Source organism: Grus americana, chromosome Z (assembly GCF_028858705.1).
Source record: "Grus americana isolate bGruAme1 chromosome Z, bGruAme1.mat, whole genome shotgun sequence".
NCBI lineage: Eukaryota > Metazoa > Chordata > Aves > Gruiformes > Gruidae > Grus > Grus americana.
Genome location: NC_072891.1, coordinates 54294521 through 54316923, shown reverse-complemented (window position 1 = coordinate 54316923; position 22403 = coordinate 54294521). Strand labels below are relative to the sequence as shown.

Here is a 22403-nt window from a genome sequence, read left to right as displayed (position 1 = left end):
CCACTCTTTCCCCCTCCTTTCACATAAAAAACTGATTAACGCGTGTCTGCGGGGCAGACTGGTCTTGGCGGCTGCCTTGCCGCTGGCGGGCTGTTACCTTGGCCGCTTCCTCCCCCGCAGCTCGCCCCATCGCCGCCAGCCGTGCCGGGGCGCCCCGCCGGCGGGGCCCGCCGCCGCCCCCGGCCCGGCAGCCCGTGCGGGAGGGCCTCCGCCCCGGCGGGGTATTTCCTCTTCCTCCCGAAGCGCGGCCGGGGCGGGAGGAGGAGGAAGGGGAAGGGGCCGGGAGCGCTCCAGCGCGCCGGGCAGCCCCGCCGTCGCCGTCGCTGCGGCAGCGGGCGGAGCGGGAGGCGGCGCCAGCAGCCGGCGGGGCCCAGAGTCACCGTGTCACGGCGCCCGGGAAGCCGTTGCTGCCGGATCCGCCCCCCGCAGGGCGAGCGAGGGAGGAGGAGGAGGAGGCCGGCTCCTCGCCGCCTCTTGTATTTTTGCCCCTTTCTCGGCCCTGCTCCCGGCCCCTCTCTTCTCGCACCGGGGCTCCGTGCGTGCGGCGGCGGCGGGGGGCCAGGCCGCAGCGGCGCCCGAGCAGCCCGCGGGAGCCCCGGGACGGGCCTGGGCCGCCGCCTCTGGACTAGGATGTCCCGACATGAAGGTGAGCGGCGCGGGGCGCCAGGCCGCGGCGGCGGGGGCGCGTCCCGGAGCCCGGCCCGGCGTTAGGGCCTGGCGCGGCGCCCTCTCGGGCGGATCATCATGGCGCCGCCGCCGCCGGGAGGGGGGCCCGCGGAGCCGGCGGCGGAAGGAGGCCTCGGCGGTGGAGGGCGGCGGCTGGGCCCCGCTCTGCAGTGTCATGGGAGGGGAGGCGGCCGCGGCCGTTACGGCCCGTCTCCCCGCGCGGCCTGCGGCGGGCCCGGCCGCCTCTACTGCCACCCGTCCGGGCGCGGAGCCGGGGCCTGTCGCCGCGCGGGACCGGGAGCGGGCCCGCGGGGGGCTGTTCCGGCCCTCTCCTCCGCCTGAAGGACGGGCGGAGGGGAGGTGGGGTCGGGCAAGCGGGGCGCCCCTGGCCCCCGGTGGGCCCGGCCAGGGTGGGCGGCGGCGCGGGGCGGCCTGCCGACGTGTCGGTCGCCGCCGCGGGTCAGGCCGGGCACGGCTCCCCCGGCACCCCGGGGGGGGCGGTGCGGTGCGGCAGGGGGCCGCGCCGGGAGGGCAGCCTCGCACCCCGGGGGAGCGGGGCCTCGCTTAGTGCCGGGGGTCACGCCCAGCGGGCGGGGAGAGGAGCCGGGCCCCGGCGCGGGGCCGGGGGAAGAGGTGTGCGGGAAGCCTGCATGGTCCTGCCGAGGGGTAGCTTGTGTGCTGGTAGCCCCGGGAGCTGCTTGTTTTCTCTCTGTTTTGTCTTGTGGCAGAGGAAACCAGTGCTGAGGTAGTGGCCTGTTCTGAGGCGTTAGGCGATCAGAGAAACGTGTTTTGTGTGTTTGCCCCGTTCCCGCTGTGTTTACTGCCGTGGGTGAGTTCAGTGGATAGTTGAGAATTAGTCAAATGGAGCAGGAAGGAGAGAGCTGGAAGCTAAGCAAAGAATTTCTACAGGAGGAAGATGGGAGTGTGAAAACAGTAGAGAAAGTCCCTTGATTTTTCTGTCCTTTCTTACCACCGGGTAAGGTGCTTGGACTAGTATTAAAATACTCTGTAAAACTGGGGTTTGTCACTTGAAAGGATAACTTTCTTCCATGTTAGGAATTTAATTCAGCACCTGTCTCCATTTTCTCTGTCTTACTTAATTTCTCATTTCGCTGTTTTATGTAAACTTAAAATGTTTTGACAGAAATGTTACAGGAGAATTCAGTATTTGTGGGTAATAATGCTGGCTTCTAGTTGGTATGTTGGTGCTGGACAGTGTTTTATATGATGGATTTTTGGTGTGCCATCACGATATTTTGTGGATTCCTAGTTTGTGGAAGTATGTGTGCTTCTGTATCAAAGAATTGTCTTCCTTGAACCCATTAGCTTTTTTTGTTTTCTTTTTAAGTTAAATTTAGTAGGGGTACCAAATTCTCCCCCTCCTCCCCCCATATTTTCCCAAAACAGTGGAGTTGCTGGATTTATTTATGATTAGAGATGCAGTTTCTAACAACAGTGGATGAAATGAGTGTTCATCAGAAAGTTGTTAGTGACACTGTGGGATTATGCAGTCTGTAAGTCTCCGCTGTGATGCATGTATCCATGATACTCTCTTTACAGTAGAATACAAGCTTTTCTAGCTTGAACAGCTTAAAATTACAGAAGTGATACTATGTGTTGTTCTTTAGTGTTTTCCAGTGGTAAGCGCATGAACTGTTATAAAAGGCGATGTTTGTTAAAAAGACATTTCAGTCCAGGAGCAACCTTTTTGTTAAGACAGAGAAAATTTGAAAATAGGTTTCCTTGTAAGTATGTTTCTCATGGAGGCTATATCATAAATTTTTCTGTTGTGTGTTAGGTTCTGTTTGTAGCAGGGAAAATAACATTCCCTTGCTTGGATATTTGTTATTTTTAGGAGTGACTGTTAACAAAACCAGGCTTAATATTCTCTTTCCAAAGCAGATTCATTAGTGTTTGTTCTTTCTAGACATGACTAATTAGAAAAAAAATTGAAATAATTGTCTGTCTTTTCTGATGAGTAAATTTTGGTAATTTCATATTGCAGATGTAGACTTCTCAGGTGTCTCTGTGTGCACACCCATGCATGAGTGAAACCATGAGGACACTGAGATTAAAAATTGTCTGTCACTGTCTCTTTGATATATTTTTACTAAAAATCTAGTCTGTCTTAATTTCTCAGTGATTCTCCTCTTCAGATGTTTTGTTTAGTCAACTTTAGTTACAAACTAGAGTTAGAATAACTCTATTAATATGGGAGGCTTGCTTTTCCAACTTCGTGGAAAAGAGGTTTGGAGACAATTTTGTTAGAAAACTAGAAATCCTTAGAAACTAAATATTCAAAAAAAGTAATTCTTGTTTCAGATCTGTATGCTGACAGTTTTTGATCCAATGTGACTAGTTTGGGAAGGGCTGCCTTGGAAGAATACAGTAGAGGGGAAAAAGTAAATGTTAATCATGCTTAATAAGTGATATCTTTACTTTGTGTTTCTTTTAACATGGTCCATCCTCAAAGTTACGAACAAGATTTATTGATTCCTCCTGACAGAATACTGGATGCTGTACCCGTTTTATGATGGGAAAGGATGTCTCTGTAAGGGTACATGCTGGAGAAGTTGGAATTCCAAAGTCTTGGGACTTCAAATAGGCCATGAAACATCTGATGGAGGTTTAAGCTTACTTTCCATTCGGCTTTCTTGAATATTTTCTTTAGTGTAATAATCCACAAAATACAATTGGTTGTTTAAAAAAAGAGATTTTTGTTATCTCTCTGATAAAGTCTGACCACAGCCTGCCTTTCCACTGTGCTCTCATTTCACACGTGAGCTCTGGGCTCGTGTTTCTCCCAAATTCAGGAAAATGGGCAGAACTAGAATGCTGATTATTATTGCTCTTTCTCGAAATGTTCATTCAGTGTTTAAGAGTTTGTTGGTAATACTGTCAAGAGTAGCTGTTAATGCTTATCCACCTCTTGCTATCACTAGTTGCTTCTAATTTTTCAAAAGGATTTTTGTTCTGTGATCTGCTATCCTCTGCCTTTGGTTTTCTAGAATGCAATGCGAGGTCACTCCCTGGTCTTGGGATTTCATGTTGTTCCCTTTATAGGAGTGACAAGCTGTGTTTCTCTGGGTTAGCCCCTCTGTTGAGGAGTATGTGGTAGTGTAATATTTGGCAGCCTACAAGGAGCAGGTAGGTAACTTTTTTAATACTCTAGAAAGTATACTAGCAGGTATTTTGCATATTACAGATTTTCGTTCTGTGGACATGCATCTGGCAACGATTCTCTTGTATGGCAGTAGACACCACCCAGGACTGCTGAAAAATAGAGAATCACAACTTCCAGGAATACCATTAGAAGACTATTTTTTGCTGCTGCTTTTATGAAACTAGGTTGCTGCAGCATTACTGGTCATACAAGGGCCTGGCTTCAGGTTCCCCACACCCCGCAGCTCCAGAGGGTGCCCAGCACCGCACTGCCTGCACCATTTGGTTCTTGGTCTTGCACACTCTGCGCTCCACTCCTAGTCCCAGTTCCATACTTTGTTTCTTATTTTCACTAAGGGATGTATTCTTTAAGCTTAGAGCTAGCAGTAGTGCAAGTGGTGGTTGTTTTTGACAGTGTTCATTTGTCAGTGTTTCTTATGAATCAGCAAAACTCTGCAGTTAATCCTAGTCCCACATGAAGTGCAGTTGCGAATGGATGGTGGTAACAAAGCTAGGAAGGAAGAGCAGTGACTGTCAGGATCATGCGGAGTTTCCAAATGTTCTCTGCTGGCTTCAGGCTCCTGGTATTTGAGGGAGCTGGAGTCTCAGTGCTCTTTTGTGTGTGATATATAATGTCTTGCATAGAGATCTTTACATCAAGTGCTTATTTGTAATAGAAGGGTAAATAAGTACATCTTGAAAAGTAATACATAGAACTTGGTCTTTGAAATCAAGAAATCCTAGAGTTACGCTTGAATACATACCAACCACTTGAAAACAGCTAATGTAAGGGTAGTGTTAGCTCCAGTTGTCTAGCTGTACAATGAACAGATTGGGCGTTTGGGCTGATGACATTTTCTGTATGATTATGATAAACATAAATAAAATTTGTCCATAAAAACTTTTTTAAAACATTAAAAGCAAGAGTAATTTCTGTCCCTCATAACTATGCGATAGCTGTGTCATACTTGAGCTGCAGAAGGGTACTATGAACTTCTGTCAACAAATAACACTCAGCAGTTGATGCATACCTTTTAATATTTCATGTTGTGTCAATTAGAATTGCCACTAAATGCAGAATTAATCTATTTTTGCATGTAAAGCTCTTAATTCAGGTAACAAAGACTAAGTATTTTTCATACAAAGTACTCAAGATATTGTATTGGTGAAGTATTGCATTTAATAAAGAACCATGCATTGGTGACATCATTTATAACTTGCTGCCTTCTGATGCGTTTTAATACTTTATGTCTTCAAACATGGTCTTTTGCTATTCTGCAATAGAGAATAATCACAAATTCTTTCATATGTTGCTGCTACTTAGATGTTTTGTAGAAAATAAATCCAGATTAAGTTGTGCGTGTAGCATAAAACAGTGAGGTTTTTGAATTTGCACTAATGTTTGACAAAGCATTTTCTAACTGTATATGTCAAAGTAACAACAGTATGAAATAGTCTTACTCTGACAGCATATTAATGCATATAATTACAGGTGTAGTGCAGTATCTGAAAATGAGTTAGTGTGATAATTTAACTAGTGAGAGCTGTGTGTAGGACAAAATGTTAATGTTAAATGTAAACAGCTGGAAATGTGATTAGAAACATTGGAACATAGTAATTTGCTTTATTAAACTGCTGTTTGCTTTCAGTAAGAAACTGAATCATTATTTAAAAGTAAAAAGAGCCGGATGCATCAGTAATATTTTAACTGGCAAGATACTTACTGGTTTTGAGGAATCTAGGCTTTCATTTAAAAAAAAAAGTTTTCTGGCTCTGATGGTTTAGGAAACATACTGTGTGTGAGTCAATATGCCTCTGTCCCTGCAGTGTCTGTGAGCAAGGAATGTCCTCCAAAAATATGTGTAAAGAGAGACCATTTTTTCTCTCACATTTGTGATAAGAAGTAATGCCATGGATCAAATATTCTTTGGGAAACAGGAGAAAAAGATTAGATTTAAATGATCAGTGTCAAAAGGTTGATATCCAGTATCTTAAGCAGAAAAAATGGATCAGAACTGTGATACTTGAACACTGTTGGGTGGGGGTGAAGAGAGAAGACAATGGTGAAATAACTCTTACTTCCAAATGTTTGTTTGAACTATGGTGACTAGAAGGGATTCAGGGGATATTTAGAGAGCCATGCAAGTTTCTTGAGCAGTACTGGACAAATAAAATTTGTACACATTAAAATAAAAAGAAGAAAGCTTTTCAAATACCTTTGTATGTTTATATTACTGATAACATTTGAGGAAGAGTTGGGGTGTCACTGTTCATAGTTGCATCTTTATTGTTGTTACTTCAGTTACTGTTAAGAAATACAAAAACAGAATAGTGACTAATAAAAAAAAAAGTGTTACTACATTCAAGAAGCTGCTGGACACAGTAGCAGATTTGAAGAGCAGTGCTTGGGAGTTGGAATGTGCCAGAATTTGGTTGCACAGACAGTGCTAATTCAACCTTCTTTGAGTATCTGCATTGTGTAATTTCACAGCTGTGTATTATCTACTCAATACCACCCCAGCCTCCTTTAGGGTGCACAGAAGGGTTCTGTGTGTTAGACCACTGCTCTGTGTTTGGGAATATACAGCAAACGAGCAGGTAGAGGTGTTAAAGAAAGGATGGTTAAGGTGTTGACAGTGGAGTTTTGTGGAAAGTTGGATCGACTCTCCTGTCCTCTGCTGCAGAGTTCATGACAAGGCTAGGCAAATCACTTTGGCTAGAATTCACAGGTGGCTGTTAGCTGTTTGTTATATTACAAGATTTTGGGATCTGAGCATCCACAGCTGTAGTAACTGAGTGATAAGCTTTGAAGAAAACTCTTAACTCAAGAAAATCAAAAATTCTGAAAAATCCATCCTTTGGTATCTCAGATTGAGCACATGGATTCAGTGAACTTACAGTTTTAATCTTTACATGCCTTCATTTCCCTTCATTTCAAGAGAAGGAAAATACTACTTAGAAGTGCTGTTAAAGTTAATACGTTGATATACATGCTGCACTGAAATGCTATAGGTAAATGCCTGCAGGGAAAAGGCAGTGAGAATATCCATAATCAATGCAAATTTTGCAATGTGTGATAAATAAAGGCTCAGACTGACCGGTGATGATAAAACAAATAGAGACTTTTTTGTTTGTTTACTGAACACTATATGCCCTGGTGCACTCAGTGAGGTGGTATTTTTCTAGAAAGGAATATATATGTGTTAGATTGCATTTCCTATCGTTCTGATCATGAATTGATCATAGGATACATATATTTTAGTATAAGCAAGGTTGTGAGTTTTCATCGGTTTTGTTCTTGGAATCACTTGGGCTAAATCCTCCACACACAATGCATTCTTCCCTCTACAGGATTTAGAATACATGGATGGATTTGGTAGCTGTGGGTTCTGAAAATGGAGTCATAATGGAGTAGAGGTATACAAGCTTAACTATAGGCAGCAATGTTGCTCATCCATTCAGAAACAGCATTATAAGGCACTGTAAGCCTTTCAGACGCATTTTGCTCGGAGAACTCAAGAGTGCTGTTAGTGACTCAGGACACATGTGAGGGGGAATTACTGCATGGATGGGAACTGAAAAGATTCTTACCTCAAAGGCTGATACGGAGAAGGAATCTGAAAGAAAGGCATCATCTGTGTAAGAGTCTAATCTCCACTTCTGAATACAAGAAGATGATATTTCATGAATTCAAGAGAGTGATTAAAACTGAAGTGCTTTTTCATACAGTATCTAATGAGATTGTGGAGAATCTTTTTCACTGAAGGTTCTTGAGGCTACCTAGTATCCAGACTAAGCAATTAGTTTTGGATTTTATCTTAAACTTTATACTCCAGGTCTCTTAACTATTTCAGATTCAAATGTGGCTGCTGAGTATCTAAATCTGATGTCCCATTTGGTTCCTATACTTTTCCCTGAAGCATCACCTGAACATCTGGTTTGAACTTACTCTATTGTTTTTTGTCCATATGGTCCTTACGGTTATGCATATTTTATCTCTGCATAGCATTAGTACAATTTTGGCACAGTGAGGTAAGACCATTTTGAATTCAGTGTGGAGCACAGAGACAAGCTCATTAGTTTCCCTGGTTTAGAATAAATGTGTAAACCCAAGGTTTCAGTTTAGAGCTACTTAAAGTTTTATTTGGCTTACTGGCATTTAGTAAGTTGATAAATGAGGTCTGTATCAAGTGAAAATTGTGGAGCATTGTCATAGAAGTGTCTTCAGCTTTTATCACTTACATAACTACTTTGTCCATAGGTCTCAGAGTTGTATTTCAAAGGTGTGTGCAGATGATGGCTTGATTTCTGCCACTTGAAGTCATTGCTTCTAGTTTGGGATTAATTTTTAAGTGTGGATAGAAGTCACTGGAGCCTCTGACATATTTGGAAAAACTTATCCCCGTGCCTCCCCCTGCCCCGATTTGTTCTGAGACTGTAATTTGAATGAATGTTAGGAGGAAGGTGGATTTGTTTGACATAATTTTAATCTTTTTTAATGTTAAAATATCAACATAATTTTATGTTTAGTGTATGATTTGCCTTTGTACAAAAATTCCTCTTTATTGCCTGTTTGCCACTCTGCAGCAAACTTCATTGGTGTGTTCTGTCTATTGTGATTGCTTCATTTGGAGCTTCTAGGAAACTTTCTCTAGAAGTTGGAGTCCTGGGTAAAACTTTTTTTATTACAATTAAACAAGGAACCTGGACACAAGAGACCATAATGTTTCACTCATTTTCATGTGGGATATCAGGTAGAGATTTTACGTCTTGCCAGAAGACATTCAGGGAAAGTGTCCTAAAGATAGGGATTAGTGGTCTTGTGCTCCATTGCAGTGAGTTTTATAGATGCAAGTCTGTTTTTCCAAATTTTTGACTCATTGGGACATTTCAGTAGCATATACTGTTTGCAGCTATCACTTCATACAGCCTCCCCATAGTCTTTTAAATTTGTTCTTAATTTCAGTATTCACATAGAATTTCACATTTTTAGTAAAATACTATTGATCCTGTTCCACATATGATTTGGATCATCCTACTGTCATCACTAACAAAATCTAGCTGAAGAAAGACATTGATTTAAAAAAAATCAGTTTTTTTAAAAAAAATCTTACAAAAATAAGATGAAGCAACAGACAAAGTTTAAAAAAAATCATAACTCCATTTTTTTTTCTTACCTCAGGTCAGATTTGGTCTTCCCCCATCACTTCTGCCACTTCCTGGTGCCAGATTCTTTTTGGGAGGCAATGTTTCTTGTCTTGACTGACAAGAGGTGCTGTCTCTGGTAGGATAAACTATCTTCTTTGCTTTCCTTCTTTTTGTCTTTGATCTTTTATCTTTCACCTTCTTATTTCCTTGTCATTGTTCTTCCTTCCCTTTGCTGTGCTCTCCCTCTCCCACTTTCCTCCTTAGAGTGTTCTAGGGTGGGATTTTTCAAAAACACCCAGTGAAGCTGTTAGACCCATGTTGGATTTAAGTAGAAGTTTAATGCCTGCCTCTTTGAAATGCAAAGCTCTAGTATTTCTTGGTAGCAGAACTAGCCCTTGCTTATTTTAGAAAATAGCTATTGCTGAAAATGTTTTTAGGCAGTGGTTTTTCTGACCTATTACAGAGATGGATTTGTGTGTTGTTTTTTTGTTAGAGGAGACAAGGTGGCTTTAGTAGTGAAAATTTTACTTCCTGGTCTATGTTATGACTGATGAATCCTTTAATTACTTGTTGAGGAGAGTCACTGTTTACAAAACTCTTCAGTAACAGTTGATTCCTAGTGTAAATGGTATTTAAGGTCTGACTTCTGTTAGCTTATTGATACTAAAGCAGCCAGTATTCTTGGCTGAAGACATTTACTATTGGCTAGCTCTCTTAGATTGTATTCACCCTAACAAATTGAAAGGATGAGGTGAAGTCTTTATGTATAAACAGTTAATGTAGAAGTTGAATTAATGTGACAGATGGGATAAAGTGGGTTGAGAATGTCAGTCTTCATATTAGGATTGTAGTTTTAAACCAATTTCTAAACAAATTCTGCACCCATGCAGGCCAACAGAGTTGCTCTCCAGATGCTTGATGGTATGGCAGGAACTTCATGGCAGCTTCTGGAGGTAAACACCTGGGCATGTGCCTAGAACAACATTACAATTACTTGGAGGCTAAATGGAGGCATCCTGGAGGTGTCTGGTTGGAGAGCACTGCTGTGAGCTGGTGGATATTCTCTTGATAGTTATCTCAAGTATCCTAGCTCCAGTAGCAATAGATCAGAGAAGATTTTCAGGGTCTGCAGCGCGTTAGGATATAGATGTAAAGACTCCTTGTGTGATTGCCAGTAACTTCTGTCTTTACTTCCAAGTAAGTAAAGAAACAGTAATAAGAAGAAACAATGCTCAGTTTTAGTGGTGATGCATTTTTTGCATCACTTAGCAGTTTGTGTATTAGCTGTACATGCTTAGAAACCAGTGTTCACCTGGAATGAATTTGAAACTGCTGGGAGTCTTGACTACAAGCCTTTGTTGGTTGGACTTTCTTTTGTGATAGAATGAAATTAGCTCTGAAGAAGTCTGTGGTTTGGGCACAAAAGCTGGTCTGTACTCAGGATACCATCACCTCACCTTCACTTCAACAAAGCAAATGTTTGAATTATTGCAAATACTTGTGTATGCTTTTAATGTAGGCAGTAATGATCAGATGTGCCTAACAAACAGTGTTTAGTGTATGGGTATTATGTGTATATCAGTGTGCAAGCTGAGGTGTGGATTGTCTCTGCAAGCGGAAAATTTCTGTAGTGAGAAGCACCTTGTGATTCACTGGTGAAATCAGGTCTGTGAGAGCAGCTTCACCAAAAGCAGTAGTGGTGGAACACAGGTCACAACTGGACAGACCTAGTTCTACCACAGAAGTTTCCAAATATCTCTTTACTTTCCGAAAGTAAATAAGGCCACTAACTCCAGCACCTGAGTTATTGTTGGTAATATTTTGCACATGTCCAGAGTAGACTCTCTCACTAAACCTAGCTGTAGAAAATGAGGGAAGATTGGGAAAGAGAATTAGGATGCCCTTGAAGAAAGACACCTAAGCTTTGCAAAAGTAAGCTGTAGAGAATGCAGAGCTTTCTACATCATGACTAAACTTTTTTCAATCTAGATGTGCATAAGATAGCTCAGATGATCTTAATTCCATTCCCTTGCTATCATTTGTACTGTTCTGATAAAATGACAATGTCAGTAAGTGTAGTTTGATCTCTGACTCCACAGATGGAAGGAAGTTGGTTACTTCCGCTGTAAACCATGACCAACTTTTTTTTATTGTTTAGACTTGTATTTGTTAATTATATTAATTAGATACCTTACACATTTAAGAAGATGGAGTAGAAGCTGTGCAGAGTGTCTTGACTCAGGAGGAGGTCTGATACATTTTCCACCTCTTCTCTCCCTTGGTTATGTTCAGTTTTGGGAATCTGCAAAGGTGAATAAACCTATTGCCCTCCTGAATGCAGAAAGAATGGATGTTATGATTTGCAAGGATCTTCTCCCAGGTTATTCTGACATAAGGCCTGTGAATTGCCAGGCAGGATCTGACAGCATACCAAGTGTTTCTTATTCTTGAAGACTTTTTACCAGGAGCTGAGAAAAGAGCTTGAGATTTTCCTGTTGAAGAGTGGCTTCACAAGTGAAGACTTAGAAATGAAGATTCCTTAGAATATAACCTTCACTTATAAAGTGAAGATTCCTTAGAAAATTGACTCTTACTAGTCAAATTTCTAGTGGTACCACGTTGCTATCAGTAACATTCTTGTGTTACTCCAAACTGCTGTCTGAAGTTTACTTAGAAGCAGATGATCTGCAGGAGGCAGATCCTCAAGTTTAACTGATGATGTCACATTAAAAAAAAAAAGAATGGAGAGTTTTAATGGGTTTTGGGGATATTTTGTAGCCTATTACAATACATAAGAGCTGGGTAATATTGGAGCCAGTTACTGGGAGGTGTCATTCTCACTGTACCTCAAAGCTCAGTTAGTATTTTGTTCTGGAAACATTAGGAATTCAAGGAAAGTGTCCAGAAAGCTGAAGGAGAATTGAGAATTACATGCCAGAATACAGTTATCTAGCCAAGAATAAAGAACTTTGGGGTGATAATGGATTGAGGTGCAGGACTCCAGACTCTAGCTCTAAGGAATACCATGATGTGGTTTTTTTCAGAGCAAGTATTTCATGTCAGCAGCTGATGAATACTGTTTGCAGTGCTTGCATTAAACTTTGTGTTGAGCTTCTTCCAAACCTATTTTTCCTTTCTTCTAATGTCTCTATTAATAAATTAATGCTTTTGAAGAAAATACACACTTTCTTGTGTAACAGGACATTGCATTAAATGTCCCTAATCTGTAAGATGACACTGTGCCTACATGCTCTTTCATGGTGCTAAGCATTTGGCAATCTTGGCAGTGTATAGCAGTTGTAAAGGTCCATACTGTAGTTTCTTCCATTTAATCCAGGAACTCTAGAGAAGCTGTTGGGACTCCGAGGAATGTCTCAGAAATGAGAAACTACAGAGAAAATACTTCGAATGATTGGATGACTTATATTCAAGATGAAGCAGACCTTAGGGGTAAAGAAGACTAAAGAAATGTGTAGGTAATAGGGTTGTGAATCTTTGTTTTTCTCCTGCAACAATTGTAAGGTGTCTTCTTAATTATACGTAAGAAAAATGGACTCACTACTGGCTGTACCATAGGCTCTAAGCTGCTGTATGTGGGTCTGTTACCTGTACTGAAAGATGTCTGCAAATCCAAAAAAAGCTTCAAAACTCTACCTTCAAAACATTTTATGTGGATGGTACTTCAGGTGTAGTGTCATACCTCTTTCTTCCTGAAAAATTAACATAAAGAACTGTAAGCTTTGGGAAGGTATGAGGTGCTGAATTGCTTCTGAGTTTCATTGCTCAGCTGAGAGGTGTATCAGTGAAGTAGGGCAGCTGCCAGCTGTAGCACATGCAGAAGAGTCTGGAAGGAAAGTAGTTAATGCTTACTCTTTCCTGTAGGAGCTGGTGTGTTGTAACAGTTGATGGAGAACTCAGTTGGCTTAAAGTTGTACCAGGAATGTAGATACTCTGCTGAATGGGCTGAAGGTCTCTCTTCATCCCTGCTCCCCAGTGACAAGACCTTGAAGACTGCCAAAGTAAATGGATAGTTTCACGCTTGTACCCAGTTTCAGTTACGGGTATCTGTAGACTAGAAGGCTGTGCTATTTTTGTGGTTAAAATTGGTTGCATGTTCAACATGCATTCCCAAATCAAACTTGAGAATCCAACACAGTGTGCAGTGAGGCAGTCTTGAAAAATATTTGTGTGTTTAAAGAAGGGCCTAATTACAGAAGATGCATGTATGAGTGTGTTTTTGCTCATAAACATCTGAGAACTTGAAATAGTTCAGCAGTTTAGTGGGTGAAAACTACTGTTCTGTGTGGAACTCAAGCATAGTCTGGGGGGAAATGGAGAATAGAGCTTATAAGTTAGTCTGCAAATGTAAAGAAAAAGTGGTTTTCAGTGGTATGAACACTTTATGTCTGTGCTTCCAAGATGCAGAAATTGAACTAAAACAGTGAAAATATCTCTGGTGTCTCCACCTTACCCAGCTTTGTTATGTAGGTTTTCTTCAGTGGTATCTTTATATTATAGCACTCTTTTTTTTTTTTCTTCCCTAATAGGCAGGTTACTTAAACTGCTTTCAATGAAGATCCATCAAGATTTGTTTGTACAGTTGCTTATTCCTTTAGCCTTAAAATACTGTTTTCAATACATGCATTTTGGAATTGCAGCATGGCATCTGAGCCTATAGTAAGGAGTAGTGAGATCTAGTGAGTTTTGATGCTCTCTCTTGTTTCTTAAATTATGAAGTGAGGTACGTTTTGTCTGTTTTGATAAAATGCTGTATTATTAGGCACCTGCTTTTTTCTGAACTACAAGAATTATAAAGAAAAACTTCTCTATAAATCACTGTTATTTTCATTTAGAAAAATGGCTTTTTGTTAAAGCTCAATTTCCAAATTTTTAGAACTCTGGGAAATAAGGTTTGTGTTGGGTTTTTTCTTAGATTAGGTTCCTGTACTAATTGTCTGCAACTGTAAGTTTCAGACTGTTTTCATCTGGCTGTTGATCCTTTGTGCAAATGCAGTTTTCCAAATGTTTTGGTTTTTTAATTCTGAATGTTTTGTTCTAGAGCAAGGCTGAATCACTCTGTCTCCTGTGCAGTGTAAGGATGAGGGGCTGCAGAAGGATTTTGTCTGAATTGTACCTGTCTGACTCTTGTGGTATAAGTCAGAGTGCTTGGCAATTTGCTTCATTAAAATTTAACATGAGGATTTGAGGGATCTGAATTTTGGCAGGCTAGATCAAAAACCTCATTTTTTTGGTCTTTATTCTGCATTTAATGTTTCTACCTGCAACAAAAGTTACATGGAAACCACAGTGGTTGTTTTGTTCAGAAAATAGGTGCTCTAAATATGACCTTAAATGTAGCTTCAGTTTCTATACAGATAAAAATACAGATTGTTTTTTCTCTTTGAAATTGTAGGTGGCTGCTTTCAATTCTAGGAATAAAAATGAGTTCTCCCTGTCCTTAAATTGATTTATATGATTGGAATTTTATGGCAAAATAATAGTAAAGCTGATGAACTTGTATTTCATGTTTTCTACAGTAAATTGATCCCTTGGTGTCATGTCTGTCAGACATGACACCCTCTTTTTTTTCTTGTATTTGTCCCAAGTGATGCTTTCTTTTTTTAGTTGTTGGATTAAAAAATCCCATTGTGTAGTGATTTTTTTTTTTTCCTGAGAATCAGTTGTACTTTGAGGACAGGTTTGAACAGAAATATTTTTTAAGCATTTTTTCTTGAATAAACAAGTCGTCTTGTTTAAAAGATTGAGCTAATTACAGTAAAAAAAAGGCAGTGAAGATTCATGAACTGATCTGTGTAAATCAGTGATGGCTTGTAGTGTTTAGTGATAGATTGAAAGCTATTTAGGAAAATGGTCTGACTCATTTTCAAATAGGATGGATAGTAAATTATTCTGAAAAGTAAGTTGGGTATATATGTAAAGGATGGATGGGACTGTCAGGGAAGTGTTCAGAAGGTAATATTCTGATCATCTTTGGTCTTTATGCATATGTGGTATAAGAGGAGAAGGAAAAAAAAGCAACTAAAACTAAAAAAGCTAAATGAAACTCCTCCTGAAGAGAGGAGGAAAGAGAAAGGCGGGCATTTGGGGTGGCTAGCAAATGGCTGGGTTGCCGATACAGGGAACATATGAGCAATTAGCGAAGAAATATGTGCCACAGAGAATCAGAAAGAAGGGCAGAGAGGAATGGAACAAACTTAAAACCTGACCAAAGTAGGCACAAACCCTGTGTTTGCTTTAGGATACTGCATTTCCCACAACAATTTTCTGGTGTAGCTTTCACATCATAAGCAATTGTAGTTCTGTAGGCATGTTATCAGCCTGAGAAGCTGTTCTCTGTAACAAAGAGTGGGAGTAAAAGTGGTTGCCAAGGCAGTCCGTTTATGTTCATAGTAAGAAAAATGCCTGAGAAAGCCCAGGGTGGAACATTGCTACTACTTAAATGGACGTACTGTAGGTTTTTAACCTCCTGTTGCCATTTTTAAAAATAAATTTGTGTTATCTTTCTGTCTTGTGTTCAGAGAGACTCAATTATTTTTACAAGTTCCTAGACGTCTTGTGGTGTTAAGAAAAGATAAATTCCTTTTATGACATTGTGGTGCCATTCAAAATGGTAATTTTGAAAGCAGGCTCTAAGTTTGAAAGTTTTCTTGTGCTCCTCTCTGTAAACATAGTTAACTGGGTGATCAGGAGGAATCTAGGTATGGCTGCCTGCCGTGTGCCAGGCATTGCTGCTTTGTTTAGTGAAGAGCAGAACCGCTTGTTCTTTCCCTCCCTCTCCCAGTTGCTTTGTGGATGTGTTTTCCTGACGTGAAAAGTCTGTGTATTTCCAGACCACCCTGTGTGAGCCTTTACTGCAAGCCTCAGCTATTGTGAGACATGTTGTAATCACAAGGCATTACTGCGATAGCCGGAACACTTGCTGCATGAAAACTGTCTTTCACTTCTAGCTCTGTGGTTGCCCAGCCAGGGCTGCCTGCTTCCTGCGTTGCTCCATGTGCTAAATCTTACCTCTTTTCTGTGCTGCAGGGGAGAAAAGCTTGTCATGCTTGCATATTTGGGGAATGTCTAAGTATAGGAGGGTCAGGAAAGAGTCTGATGGTGCAAAAGGAAGTAAAGCTGTGTATTCCAGACACCAGAGCTATGCATAGGGTGTACCTAAATAAAGTATTTAATTTCTTCTAAGCTCTTTGCAAAGATAAGAATTTACAAGGAAAACTGATTAACTTTGCCTCTGCCAGGTGTGTTGAGTATTGATGTTTTTCTCTTACATACCTGAAAGAGTGGCTCATAGAAAAAAGAGTCAAGACTATCTTCAGGCACTTTAACTTCTCTGCTCAGTTAAGCCATACTACTCAGTGATTTCCTGTGCCCGACTGGACATGTGTCTCATTCTCCTTGTTTGTTTCTCCTTTTTTTTTGTCACTCTTCTTAAATAACACTCTAAACCAACATATACAAAGGTTTATTTTCTGAGAAGACTTCCTCAATTCTGGCAGGGCTCAGCAGAGAAGTAACAGTTCTTTGTTTAATTTTTTTAGGATTTTCTTGGTGTTCCTTCATGTTTATTACACCTATAAAACACATTTGTGTGTGGTGTTCTTCCCACCTCAGCCCAGTTATCTTTCAGTTTGTATTTGCCTGAGCTGAATATTTCTGTTGTTTCTGTAGTCCTGGAAGAAACTGAGGAACCTGGTTGTGTCCTATTAAATGAGAAACTTTGGCATAGATTGTGCTAGATACAGGATTTAGCCCAGTGCTGTTACTATTACTTTCTTGCCCTGGCACTGTTTACAGCTGTCTCAGTTTAAGTATTTTTCTGTTAATAGAATTCACATGCTGTTTGCCATTGTCTAGATTAACAGAGTTATTAAATAAGGTCATGTCTGGTGCCAGTTCCCTTTGCCACATTGCAAACTTTCTGCACTCTGATAAAGGTGTTGAAATTTGTTTAGTTTTAATGTGTTTACAGTACTTTAGCTGGCTGTCATGCTGTGATGGTTTTGATGGCCAAATTAAATTATATTAATTGAATGATAAGAGAGATGTAAGACAGTATCAAATATTATATTAGAAATCTAAATCTGCTTGATCAAAAATCCTTGCAGTGTACACTGTTTATAGTTTCTACTTAAGTCTTAAACATGTCTGGCAAAACCTTTCACTGTGAATCAGTTCTCATGACAGGTTAAGAGTTCTGCTGGTTTGTAAATGTTTAGATATGTTAAATGTAATACTCTATTTAGAGAAGATACTTGACATTTTTTGTTGAAAATATAGAAGTCTGTGATACTCTGAGTGAAAACATCTTTATGCTGTAGGAGGCCAGGACTTAAAACTGTAACCTAGTTTCTTCTCTCTGAATTTAAGGAACAATTAGTGAAGAGTCTGATCAGGATATGAAGCCTAGAAAACGCTATTTGGATTGTCAGTAACTATTTAATACACTTTTTCTTGGGCTAGTATCTGGAGAAAGTGGTTTGTTTCTGTTTTGTGGTGTTTGGAGTAACTTGCAAAAGTAATAAAACAGAAAATAGAAGGCACAGCAAATACTAGTCTATGACGTTTCAAGCGTAATAGCTCTCCTCCAGTGAAGTTGGATTCCACATTTGTATTTTGCTAAACACAATTGCTTAGATAGAAGAAGGGTAGACTAATTAAATGTGTTTTGAGAATTGGTCTCCTGCAGCTGCTTTCTCATCTTATCTGAAGGAATTTCCTGGAACTCCTACAAACTTGTTAAAATCCTTTTTTCATCCATGCTTGCTTTCTGTATTTTGGCACAAGGACATGCATTATTTTGTCTTTTCAGTGTAGACAAGTTTGTTCTCTATTGTGGGGATGGGAAGGTATTCCACCTAGCTTACCAGGAAAGTAGTTGTTTTGCATATGAGGCCGTATAGTGATTCTTGGTAAAATGATGTCTAGGTAGTAAGTCCAGAGTTTTCAGCAGTGTCTAGAGCAGTTTCTGGTTTATGTAGGTGGTGTCCCAGCAGTATATTTAGAGAGATGAAAGAATCTGCAGATTTGTATGTACAATGTTTATAAAGAAAGTACTTGCTCTTTTTATTGGGTAGAGAGAATATATGTTTAATGTTGACAAGAACCAATTGAGGTTATGTGTGTGTGCTTGTACAGAACCTATTTTGGCCTGTTTCAGGTCAGAATAAATGAGCAATATTTAAACCTCATATTACAGAAATATTTGTATAGTATCTCCTTTTTCAGTGATTTAGTACTTGGCCAAGTGAACTTTACAACGTTTTTTGGACAGTGATCGATAAATTCATATAGATTTTTTGTTTGACTGGATTTTTTTTTATACAGTAATATTTAGAAGAAAGTTGCATGCACAGGGCTTACTAGTTGAGTGTTAATGTCATAATGTCATCCATCTGGGATTGTAAGAAAACAACTTAGCTCTTTCAGCTAGTTTCAGCTAAGGTGGTAGTGAAACCAACAGTGTTTCTGGGATCAGTTTTTAAAAAAAATTAAAATGTTCACTTGGTGTTTATATTTGCATGAATGGTGGCAAAGTTGTTCTTGGACCTGCTGTATAAATGTCACTGGTGTCATGGGATGCCATCTACTGGGCAATATGATTGCTACATATGACATACGTGCAACCTGCCTGTGAGTAGTAAATCCTAAACTAGGACTACTTAGGAATTTTTTGATTAAGATGTTGAAGAACTACAAATGCTTTGTTAGTATGCATTTCAGTATGTGGGCGCTTTTTTAAAGAGTAAAACCAGCCCTACTTGTTACGTTTAGATATTGCAGCTTTCCTGTTGAAGTTGGATCTGGAGAAGAGATGTTGAGTGACTTTTCAGTATTCAATGAGTTTTTGATGGTGTTTTAGGGAAATATAAATGGTTGTAATGGTCTTGTTGTTTGGCTGGTTTTATTACTACATTCTTAAAATAAATTGTGTATACAAATAGAAATGGATGGACTGACTTATCAAGGTTACAAATCCAAGTTAGGAATCAGCAAAATGAAGCTAATTAGCACAACTTTATTTCATCCCTTACATATAGGCCTTAAGATCATAAGTTTAACTACTTGGCCAGATAACAGTTTGTGTCTGGGACACTCCTGACTGCCTCAGTGTACAGGATGAAATAGAGACATTTATTCTATTGCACATCAGAAACTCATCTGAGGCAGTCTGCTCTGTGAGGTTCTTGTGTCAGAATTGGAAGGCATGACAAATTAGCAAATCAGGGAATTCCAGAGAAAAAAGGACAGTTTCACAGGAAAGGCAGGTGACTGTGTTGTGGTGGGGAGGCATCTCTATTCTTCCTGTATGATTCCTGCAATAGTGTTGAGCATGTTTTGCAGTGCTTACTAATCAGTTGTTCCTGATGCCCTAGATGACTGAAACTGTTCTGTGTATAACTTCCACAACTTGAGACACAAAAGTTAAAATGGAAAAACTCCTTTTAGTAGCAGACTGACATGTGTTAGGACCAAGGCTGGAACTTGCTGGGCCAGCTGTACTGCTAAATTCTTTCTTTTTAAGCCAGCTCTAGCCAAGTACCAGACGCTCTGTGTGCAGGTGGGCTTCATGCAACTTTTCGACAACAGGGAAACAACAAGATTTGGTGGTTTCTACTCCAGACTCTGAAGAGGAAGGAGGAGTGCTCTTCAGAAAACAAAAGTCTTTTTTTGCTTCTGTTCTAACACTGGCCTGATTCCCTCACTTGCCTCCCCTCTTTTTGTCCAATTCCAAGTCAACATCATCTCTGCCTGCAGCTTTAATCCTACTGGTTCTTTTTGCAGACATGCTAGTCTGGTTGCTGCTTCTTCTACTGTGCTATAGGAAGATACTGCATGTTCAGCCCTGTTGTGCACAGGATGTGTGAGGGGATAGAAGCATTTTTAGTTACTTCTAGGGTGTGGCGTGTGAATCTTCTGTTCAGCACTTGGAGCCGCAAGGGTGATGGAGTATGCTCTGTGTTGTAGGTTTTCCTGATGTTTATCTTCACAATCTGCTTGAGTAAACACGTGAGAAGAAATAAAAATAAACTTTTATGGTTTGGCTGAATTTCTGGTGAAATTTTCACAGAAACAACAGAAGTTTCTGTTCCTAGAAACTAACCTCTCAAATTAGGCAGTAGTCTGCATTAAGAGGTGAGGCTATTAAAGAAGGAAACATTTGCCATTTCTTTTTTAATGTTATCAGATGGCATATATGCTCCTGCAGTATACAGGTTGCACCTCTTGTACCACAACAGAGGCAGCACAACTTTTTTAATTTTCACTTGTATCCTTAAGTTGGGATTTTTGAAAGGTAATTTTGCAAGCAGAAACCTTGAAGTTTGTCCAGTCCCCCTGAAATTGCATGTAATTCTGTCAGTCTTTGAGATGGGTGAACCCCTTTAGTATTTCATGTAGGGTAGAAAGAAATGCTTGACAAACTGGCATTTTCATTCTGGAGAAGAAATCATTGACAGGCTAATTTTGTATTTGTATTGGACATTGAAGAAATTGAGTGATCCTCGCTCTGAGCACTGCTGAATTAAAAACAGTACCTAAATTACAGGCCAGAAAGTTTTGGACATTTAGCTGTTGACAGGAATGTTAAATGGTGAAACTACCCATGAGCCTAATGTTTTCAATGTGTTGCTAAAACAACAAAAGGAGTTTAATTCTCAGGGATAGCACAAGGATTATGAGCGCTAAATGTTGCTGTCTTCACTGTTTGAATACTTGAGATGCAGGCTTCATATGTGTTTTAAATGTTTTCTAGTGATTAGTGGATGGCACTTTCTCTGAAATTTCTAAAAATTAAATGATATATCCAAAGTATTGATAAAGTTTAGCAGCTCACATTGTTTGAGGCAGGAACATATTCCAGTGTTTCTGCATACCTTATCTTTGACCATATGTTCTTCATAAGAAAAAAAAAATGCTGAGTTCAGTTTCTCAGATGATTTTTATCTGGGTCAGATTATTTGGCTTCTAATATTATTATTCTGATTGCCCATAGTATCTGAGGAGGCCAAATGGGGGGGGAAAAACTTTGCTCTGTTACAAATGGGTGTCTATACAAGGCAGTAATAGGATATTCAGGACCCTTTAATTGATGTTATACCTTAGCTTTGCTTGTAGTTGTGAAATCAAATCAATCCTGATATATGTGATATTTGAACCACAGTCTGTCCAGCATTATTCTCTCTGTTATGAAATCAGACTATGTGATGTCTTTGGTCTGTCAAACCCAGGAGAAAGTGCTTAATTTTTGTTAATTTCTAGCAAAACCAATTCTATGTCATAAGAGTAAATTATATTTGGCTATTAATAAAAAAGTATGAAAGATTTGGGAGGGGGAGGAGGAGGTTGGCTTTTTTTTAAACATCACTATTCAGCAGGCTATATATAACATGCTTGTGTGATAATATCTTACCTGAAGTCATTGAGCTGGATTAGGTGAAGATGTGGGATGACTTAACATAAGTAGTAAGAATTTTATATTGAAGTTTAAAACGTATGGGGACTCAAATATCTCCTTATTAATTTCACTCAAAATGTGAAGCTGGAGAGACTGAGACTGTTGATATTGTGAGGGAATACTGCTGAAGAAACTTTCAGAACTTGGAGCTTGATGATTGAAGTGAACCAAAACTCCTTAGGCTTTTAGCACAATGCTACCCTCTAGTGGAACAGTGTTGCATTAAAACTCAACATTCTTTTTCAGTGAGCAGCAAGGTTTTAATTAGTCCTGATACATGTTATGCAGTATATGTGGGTACTTGTGTAGCAGTAACAAAGTAGAAAAAAATTTGAGGAAGCCACCACTATCATCTATGATAATGAAAATGTAATCTGTAATTAAAATGGATATTTCTTACTCTGATAATTCCAAATTGTTGCTTTGCAAAAGGTGAATCAGAAGTTCTCACTGAATAGCAATTCATTTGGGGTTAATAGGATTTAATTCAAGGATGCTTTTAAAAGTCAGTAGTGTTTCATGCAAGTCAGAAATGTATGCAGACTATCTAAATCCTTGTCCCGCACTGTTTAGGCTCTTCTTTTGGTTGGTTGTTTGCTTTTGTTTCCTGCTTCAAAGTGAACCCCTCCAGAATATGCTTTTTTTATCAAAACTTGTGATTAATATGCATGCATCCAGTTCAATCTGACATTTTTGAATATGTAACATACTTGCTGTATTTGCAAATGTAAGGTAAATGCAGGCAAACGTTGCATAGGCATCGAGTAAAAGACATGCAGTGCTGACTGGAATATGTTATCTTTGAGTGTTTGGGTTTTGTGCAGGGAAAAGAACTTTTGGAATTTCAGTTGATATAATGATTAGAGAAAAATGAAAAACCCAAAGCTTTGATAAGGAAATAAAAGTGTTTACTGTAGTAGAAAGAATAGGGTGGGGGGAGATTACTTGCCTG

At 39.9% G+C, this 22403-nt stretch overlaps 1 protein-coding gene across 2 annotated transcripts in view; it reads left to right on the top strand.

Moving 5' to 3' along the window:
- The first annotated feature begins 233 nt into the window (after positions 1-233).
- The window catches only part of KCMF1 (potassium channel modulatory factor 1), a 52942-nt gene continuing 30772 nt past the window's right edge, over positions 234-22403 (top strand). The window contains exon 1 of one of the 2 annotated variants that reach the window (XM_054809811.1): positions 234-646. In XM_054809811.1, the coding sequence (XP_054665786.1) occupies positions 631-646 (16 nt within the window). In that variant the 5' untranslated portion in view covers positions 234-630. Of the gene's footprint in view, positions 647-12347; positions 12449-22403 lie in introns of those variants that run through there. The other variant, XM_054809808.1, reaches the window with a different exon arrangement.